The sequence below is a fragment of the Aulonocara stuartgranti genome (genome assembly GCF_965226115.1).
Source record: "Aulonocara stuartgranti genome assembly, chromosome: 4".
NCBI classification, from domain to species: domain Eukaryota; kingdom Metazoa; phylum Chordata; class Actinopteri; order Cichliformes; family Cichlidae; genus Aulonocara; species Aulonocara stuartgranti.
This window is the reverse complement of record NC_138942.1, coordinates 2,853,230-2,861,932: the sequence shown is the minus strand read 5'-3', so window position 1 is coordinate 2,861,932 and position 8,703 is coordinate 2,853,230. Positions and strand designations below refer to the sequence as shown.

Sequence of the window (8,703 nt, the reverse complement as noted above, 5' to 3'; positions counted from 1 at the left end):
GTCACACCCAAGTAAAGACTGGATTAGATCATTAATGATGAAGACGGGGGGAGGAGACATAATCACCACCAAAAAGTGATTGTCCCCTAAACCTAATAACTGGTTGGGCCACCCTCAGCAGCGACACTGCAATCAAGCGTTTGCGATAACTGGCAATGAGTCTTTCACAGTGCTGTGGAGGAATTTTGGCCCACTAATCTTTGTAGGATTGTTGTTATTCAGCCACGTAGAAGGGGTTTTGAGCATGAACTACCTTTTTTAAGGTCATGTCACAGCGTCACAATCGGATTCAGGTCAGGACTATGCCACTCCAAAGTCTTCATTTAGTTTTTCTTAAGATGAACATTTGTGTTTTGCAAAATAACCTCAGACCATCACACTACCACCACCATATTTTGCTGCTGGTAAAATGTTCCTTTCCTGAAATGTTGTGATGCTTTTACACCAAATGTAACAGGACACACCATTACATTTGGTGCATTACTCTGTGCATGCGGGTGGCCACAGAGCCCAGGAGGCAGGGTTATCCTGGGACAAGATCTGGATTTTTATCTGGGTGATTTTGATAAACATCAGAATTTTGTTGGTGAGATCTGTGATGTGAATATGTGGGACATTGTTCTGCCAGATAGCGTGATACAAGGCATGTTTGCAGGGGAGAGAGAACCAAGAGGAAATGTTTTTGACTGGGAAAACACAGAGCTGATAATTAACGGAGACGTAGAGGTCGCCACTCATGAGCTGTAGTTATAATGCCACCCATAGGGTTGTATGAAATCTGATACTTTATTGATCAAAATGTGCATCAGTAATACTGACATCACTTCAGATTAATGTGTTTTGCGACCTAGTAAAAATATCTGCTCCGTCCTTCTCTATGCCTGATAAATCATTTTGATTTCAGAAATGCCGGACCTTCTGACAGTCATGTGACAAAGGAAGCACGCCATCTTTCTGTTCTAGAGTTTAATGTAACTGAACATAATAAAAAAAAAAGTCATCATCAACAACAACTCATGCTATATTACACTGTGTCATTTCATTCATATATTCTCTCAAATATCTTAATAAGAAGTGCTGAAGATTCTACAATGTCTTTTAATTCAACAGGACGTATTAACGCATTAGTGGTTACGATTGACCACAGCTGGTTTCTCTCGGAGCATTTCCAGATGACTGCAGATTCCAAAATCCTCACTTCAATCAGCTGTATATGTTATTTAAGTTATTCAGAAGTGTCAACAGTTTGCCAAGGGCTGGAAGAAAACCCAAACGGTCACCCTCAGGTGAGAGGAAACTACTGAGGATGTTTACGAACAAGACAGAACCCATCAAAGCTCAAGATATTTCCCCAGGTTCATTTTGAAGTCAAGCTTTATGAATTGATTTATAGACAACAATGGAGTCTCTGATCACCTGCTCTGTTTATTCGGATAAGCAAACCTGAGATATTTTCTGTTTGAAGGATAAATGATGATGCAAAAGTATGTATGACAGGTTTATTTTAACAACATTCAATGAACTGATCAACAGAGCACTTTATTCACTCAGTGTTGTGAATGTCTAGTTTTCCTGTGCTTATTTAAAACAGATGCAGATGCAGCCTCTTTGCTCTTCGGTTCTGACTGTTTGCCTGTGGCCGGAGCTGTAGCCATGGTTACTGGAACGGGTTGAGACTACACCGGGATTAAAGCCAAGCTAGTCACAAGAGTCACCTCGTTGTGACGTTAGTTGAGCTTTGCTAAGCACTTCAGCTAACAAGCTAGTGCTAGCCTAACACTTGCTAACACATAGCTTGTGAAAAGGCTCTCTATGTCGTGTTAGCCCAACAACACAAATACTACTCGTTAACTAAAACCAGACAACTGCTGGAATAGCTCGCACCGGAAAACTCTTCTTCAATTACATATTCCTTCCAGGAATGCCTGGGAACTGAACTGCTGGTGGTGGTGGTACCCACGCACAGCAAAAACTGGTTAAAAAAAATCAATGAGAGAATCCTTCTAGGTTCTTATTTTTGTATGAAGAGCACAACATACAAGATACAGAAAGATCACATGAAGTAAGAAAACCCGAAACCTATCCGGTCGTTAAGTCTTGACGTCACTAGCCGTGTCTGGGCCTGTGTTGCCAACTTAGCGACTTTGTCGCAATATTTAGCGAGTTTTCAGACCCCTTAGCGACTTTTTTTCTAAAAAAAGACGTGAAAGCCCGTATCACTTTTACTCTCAACAAGCAGCGGGTGCTGTAACGCAGTCAGTTGTTCTTTTACTCTTTTACTCTTATGCTGTTTTGTTGATCACAAGGTTTAAAACTACTTATAAACACACACAAAGTAACTCTCCCAGAGTGCCAATTTCGGGTCACTTTTGCCGGTCCAAGCCCGGGTAAAGGAGCAGGGTTGGAATTGTGACATTAAAAAAACAATAATTGCTAAAAGAAATTTAATTTGTATTTCTAAATAAACTCTAAATGCATTTAGGACGTTTTTTACTCACTTTATGTCTCTTCCACGATGTTATTTGTCTCTCCAACAACATAGGTTACAATTACATTAGCATGACCAATTATGCAAATTAGGCTATGACGTCATTTAGCGACTTCTAGCAACTTTTAGGACAGCCAATAGCGATTTTCCTTACTGAGGAGTTGGCAACACTGGTCTGGCCCTAAACTCCGCTGCAGGTCCATATATCAAACGATCACTATGGGATTACTGAGAGTTGAAAAACTGTCTAAAGTCTTTCATCTTTAATAAAATGATCAGCGTTCTGCTCTACCAGGTGTAACAATTGAGTTTAACATCCAGGCATCCATGAAAACGGAATTTATGACGTTTAACAGAGTTAGAAGTTAGCAGGAAGTTAGCTCGCTAGCTTCTATCTAAATACAATATAGCATGTCCTGACTGCGGGGTTTTGGAAACAAATTAAAACGTACAGCTCTGTTATCACTTCCAACATAAATGAAGACAGAAAACTAAACAGCAGGGACGTTTGTAGGTGTCACGGCGGGGTGCGCCGATGTGTGTGGAAACAGGACCCAGAAGCAGATGATGACGAGGAATTGTAATGATTAACAGAAAGGTGAACCTTTAATGCGATGACGGCAGGGAAATGAACCAAGAGACCAAAAACAAACAGGCAAAACACTAAGAAACAAAATACTAAATGGTACTGAGACCAAAACCTAAACTATGACTGTGGTGGAAAAATAATAAACAAAGACCATGACTAAGACTGTGACCCTGGTGAGATAAACAGACGAACCGACAATGGCATGAAGAAAACAAAAGGCTTAAATACAGACATGAGGTGATCAGGGGAAGTGGGGACACATGGGGGAACAGCTGACAGACATAAACCTAATGACAGGACCAGGAGAGAAAGCTAAATACAATGAACAAAGAACACATGACATTGTCAAAATAAAACAGGAAATACTAAAACATGACAACACAACTTAACAGACCTAATACGTGATGAATAATTACAAAACCCCAAAACATAGAAAACCAAGAACAATAACTGCCTAAACTAAAGGAAAATAGGAAATAACACAAAACTGATCACATAACAAAATGAGACAAATACAAAGAAAACTCAGAGTGCTGGGTCGGAGACCCAGCCTGTGACAGTAGGGTTACTGAAGTTTGGCTAGCTGGTATATAATGATGTGCTACGTGACCGCTAGCGACACAGCCATGTTAGCATAATATAAACAAGCTAACTTTTTTTCCACTCGATAAAAGTTAACGTGAGTGTTCTCGGTGGTCAGGAACAAATGTAATCGCATGGCAGGATGCTGTAAAAGGACCAAACTTCAGCCAGGAGAACAACTGAGATAATCCATCCACAATACGAGGTTAGTCATTCATATACTGCTGCATGGGCTGGGCTGTAGTTACATCCTAAGGTTTTAAAAACTGAGCTTAAATAAATGATTAGCGGTAATAAAAGCCGAGGGAGGTCAACAGTGGTCGCTGACTGTTTTAGGAGCTTTTTGAGATTAAATAGAAGAAAATACAAAACATTAAACATGTTAACAACACAAAAGCCATATTAAACGCAGACTACTTTAGGCCCGGAAGTAGGATTCGTCACGTCATCACTTAACGACTGGATAGACGAAACAGAGCTACATAAAAACCTACATTCTTGCATTGTAATTCCTCTTAGTATATTTTAAACTTTTATCAGACTCTTCCAGGTCAGTGTATAGTTTGTGCTAACTTTTGGTTTTGTTAACTGTTATTTGCAAATCGTGCCTTTACCTATGGGTGTAATGGCATACTATGTGAATTATAATGACCTTCGACCTGAAGCAACGTCATTAGTTGTGTTTTGCAATGTGAAGTTTTTTATGAAATATATGAAACTTTTTGCCACAATTTTTCTTTTCATATTAGCCAGTACTCGGTTTAAAGTAGTTGGTATATTTAACGTATACTTTCACAGTATCATCAATATATGTGCCCAAATTTTGGACAGTAATTTTTTTAGGATAATTGTAGATTATTGATCAGAAAATGTTCTCAAAAATGTTGATATGAGATAAAATGAAATAACTGTAAAAATTTGAAGGCCTTATATATATATGATAATCTAATGCAATGGAACTAAATGCCAATCATTTCAGTGAAATGATCCAAAAATACATCTGGAAAAATTCAAATCAGCAGCAGCGTCTCTTTGACAGAAACAATGGCCTGGTTACTTCTCTAACACAGACGCCTTTCAACCAGACCATTGTTTCTGTCAAAGAGACGCCGCAGCTCATTTGAAAAAGTCAAATGAGAAACTATTTACAGAAACAATTTAAATGAGAAACATTTGAATTAAAAAACAAACAAACACCAAAACGGAAACAATTCAAACAGCAGCGGTGTCTTTTCTTCAGAAAACATAGAAAACAAACATTGTTTCACTGCAACAAATGGCTTTCAAACATTTTTGAGGTGTGCTGATGAAAATAAGTCTCTCAGGTCTTAAGGTTAGAAATCATCTTAATTTACACAAAATGCCTTTCTGTCATTTGAAATAAATGCTTAAGAAACGAAACACCCGTAGGTAAAGGTATGATGTAAATAACAGTTACCACATTAATCTTTTTTTTTTTTTTTTTTTTTTGCCTGTCCCGTTTGGCTCTTTTGCCATCAGAATTGTTGTCTAAAGGCAAAGAAAGATGCCCAACGGATTTACTTTACCAAATTGACCATCCCAGCCTTGCCATAATGGTCCATTTGATTCATTGTTTATTTTATTTTCACTTGCTGAATACGGGACAGACTTGACTGGAGGAAAGAAGGGGAGAAAGAAAGAGAAACAGCTGAGAAGAGGGACGGGGGAGAAGGGCAAAAAACAAAAACCAACAGAATGGGCAGGAAAAAAAATGCATATATCGATCACCTGGATCACCTGTTGAGAAAGAAAAAGGAAAACAAGCAGAAGAGAACAAGAGCAACAGAATAAACAACATCACAATGATATATGGGAATTAGGGGTGCAACGATACTCGTATCGATATTGAACCGTTTGATACAGTGCTTTCGGTTGGAGCAGCAGCTGCTCTACTCTGAGCCCCTCCCGGATGGCCGAACTTCTCACCCTATCTCTAAGGGAGAGGCCAGCCACCCTTCGGTTCTGCTGAGCCAAATAAGACAGGTCAGGGTGAAGAAGTGACAGCCAAAGAAAAGCTTACCACAAAACGGAAAAGTTATGACAAATCAGACTATAAGGCAAAAAGAAAGTGCAGCTTTATGGTTTCATGGACAAAAGAATTTCTGTGGCTGCCATATGATGAGCTAAATAACCAGGGGTTCACATAAGTGGTCCGCAGGTGCGCATTCGCTGTCAAAATAAAAAACACGCACAAGGGTTAGGGTTAAATTTAAAAACTGTACTTTTGAGTTAAAATATATATTTATAATTTTAATAAATGACAAATTAAAAAGGCATGAAAATTTTTTTTGTATCGAAAAAATATCGAACCGTGACACCAAAGTATTGAACCGAACCGTGAATTTTGTGTATCGTTGCACCCCTAATGGGAATATGACAGTAAATACTAAATATTAAACATTATTGTGCAGCACATAAGATCAACAGAACACAGTGTGCTTTGAGGTAGGAGCCAAAAAGGGTGTAGTTTGTGGGTGTGATCACCCGTGTGTACACCTGTGAGCATGGACGCGCTTGTTTTTAAAAGGTTCCTTCATGTAATGATCTGCTAGAGGGTGTGGGGGGGCCACAGCCCCGTCCTCCAGGGCATGAAGCAGGTATGGAGGAGATCAAAACTCCAGACATCCAGAGGCCCTCAGAACCACATTAATCTAAGATGTTATGTAAAATCATTCATGATCGAAGACAAACACTGATCAAATCCAAATTTAATATGTACAAGAAAGAAAAGAAAAATCATCAATGACTCATAATGTGATGCTAAAAAACTTAAAAAAATAATCACAATAAATAATCCACAGAAGTGTTTGTATTTGTTAAGACTTCGTGTAATTTTAGCATCTTCTTCTTCTTCTACCAAAACCAATGAAAACCAGCCAATCAATGACAGCCTGTTATTTGCATCGCAGGACTCTGAAACGGGGAGGATTTCTGGTACTCAGGTTATAAGACTGCCCAGCTGACTGTCTGCATTAGGACCTTTGGAGCATCACAGTACATATACAGCTTCATTTTACTTTGTAACTTTACATAACTTTCAAAAAAACTCCCACTGATATTCTGTGTATAAATTAAAATCATGTTAACATATGAGTCTCATTTTCTGCAGGTTTGTGGAGACAAAATGAGACCTCTGATTGGCCTTTTCCTCATCGCCGTCTCCATGGCATTGGCTGGTAACGGTTTCTCTGTTCTTTTGTCCATCTCTGTGCAAGTTTGTAATTATGTCATTATTTACTTTTTATTGTTTATCTCATTTTCTATTTTTCTTTATATGTTTTCTTGTCTTGATTAAATCCTTTTATCTGTCATTCATCCTCTCAGTGGCTCAGATGTCAAAATTTTTCATTTTTAAGAGCTCATTAAATTTGTGTGATGTCAGTTAAAACAGAACTAACAACAACAAACACATTTATGTACATAAACAGCTCTCGTGGGAGAGTTAAAGACATGGAGTTTGTTGCAGCTGAGTGTTTTGAACCTTTCAAAGGTTACAGGCCAAACCAACTTTATTTATAAAGTGCTCTAAGAACAGCAAGTTCTGACCAAAGTGCTTAACATTACGAAGAGAATGAAAATATGAATTAGTTCATACAATTTAATTACAATTAATTCGTTTACAATTTCATCAACACAAAAGAAAACTCTGCTTCTCAGGGAGTGTTCCCATTAAGACCCTGGTATTCTCCACTGCGACGAGCACCAGTTATGTTGAGATGATCCCTCAAAGGCCGATGAACCTGACTGCGTTCACTCTGTGCATGCGAGTGGCCACGGAGCTCAGCGGCCAGCGAGAGATCATCCTCTTTGCATACCGGACTGGAAGCTACGATGAGCTGAATGTGTGGCGTGAACTGGATGGAAGGTAGGACATCTCAAAGTCAACAGCATCTACACTGTGAGCTTTACAAAAACAATATCAACCAAATTTGATCTTATTGGTCCTGGTGTAAAATTGTTTTGATTCAAATGTAGTAAAATTATGATTTTTCATGAAGCTGCCTGTGTGCAAGACTTTTATGACTAAAGGACGTATGGATGTTGTGTGTGCAGACTGTCCTTTTACATGGCTGGAGGTGGTGTTTTATTTAAAGTCCCTGAGCTCGCAGCCCTGCAGACCCACCTGTGTGTCACCTGGGATTCCACTTCAGGTTTAGCTGCCCTCTTCCTGGATGGCAAGAGGAGCTTATCTAAAATCTACAGGAAGGGTCACACTGTCAGGGCAGGAGGCAGGGTTATCCTGGGACAAGATCCGGATTCTTTCCTGGGTTCTTTTGATGAGCAGCAGAGTTTTGTTGGTGAGATCTGTGATGTGAACATGTGGGATGTTGTTCTGGCAGATAGCGTGATCCAAGGCATGTTTGCAGGGAAGAGAGTAGCAAGAGGAAATGTTTTTGACTGGGAAAGAACAGAGCTGAGAATTAACGGGGACGTCGAGGTCGCCATTCGTGAGCTGTAGCTATAATGCTCACCCACAGGAATAACCCCATTCTGCTGTATGAAATAATGGCTATTAATCAAACTGTGTGTCAATATCACTAACGTTACTTTAAGTTTTTAGAAAACAAATATGTGCTCACATCACCTGTTTTTAATTATATATTAAATACTCAACACAGATTCATATTGTTCTAGATTATTCTTATCACTTACTTGTACGTACTTTTAATCACACTGTCATAGTCCCATTGTTGTATTATGAGAGTTTTTAGAGCTTTTCTGTCAGTTATTTCCATGCATTGAGTTCTTTTAGTTTCCTTCCCCAGTCTCAGTCTAACGTTGCTACATGTGGGTTTGTGTCTAACCGCTGCATTTGTTATTTGTCTTCATTTTTGCTACCCCTCCTGTCGCCTGTGTCTACTTACCCTAATCACCCTTGTATGTGTGCCATCTTCCCCTCACACTTTTGTTTTAACGTCTGTGACGATATCTTGTATGTTTTCTCTCCATGCACTTGTGGATTTGGTTTCGTAAAAACTTTTACGTTTCCCTTTGTAGACTTGTGCCATCAGCTTATTAAAGA

At 39.1% G+C, this 8,703-nt stretch overlaps 1 protein-coding gene across 5 annotated transcripts; it reads left to right on the top strand.

Annotated features, from left to right (window-relative positions):
• The first annotated feature begins 1,147 nt into the window (after positions 1-1,147).
• On the top strand, positions 1,148-8,703 carry LOC309705804 (C-reactive protein-like). Of its 5 annotated transcripts, none has more exons than XM_082531788.1 (6): positions 1,821-2,685; positions 3,778-3,864; positions 6,590-6,674; positions 6,790-6,856; positions 7,338-7,545; positions 7,734-8,703. In XM_082531788.1, exons 4-6 carry the CDS (start codon positions 6,805-6,807, stop codon positions 8,137-8,139), a joined length of 666 nt encoding a protein of 221 aa, XP_082387914.1. In that variant the 5' UTR covers positions 1,821-2,685; positions 3,778-3,864; positions 6,590-6,674; positions 6,790-6,804; the 3' UTR covers positions 8,140-8,703. The 5 variants fall into 5 exon arrangements, with proteins under 5 accessions (XP_082387915.1, XP_082387914.1, XP_082387913.1 ...); XM_082531787.1 differs by having other exon boundaries at positions 2,647-3,002; positions 3,641-3,864; XM_082531789.1 differs by lacking the exons at positions 1,821-2,685; positions 3,778-3,864 and adding an exon at positions 1,148-1,286.

Coding starts and splice junctions, on each gene's coding strand:
- LOC309705804 (XM_082531789.1), top strand. CDS start 6,805: ATGAGACCTCTGATTGGCCTTTTCCTCATCGCCGTCTCCATGGCATTG. Junction 6,857..7,337: donor CGTCTCCATGGCATTGGCTG/GTAACGGTTTCT, acceptor TCTGCTTCTCAG/GGAGTGTTCCCATTAAGACC. Junction 7,546..7,733: donor TGGCGTGAACTGGATGGAAG/GTAGGACATCTC, acceptor TTGTGTGTGCAG/ACTGTCCTTTTACATGGCTG.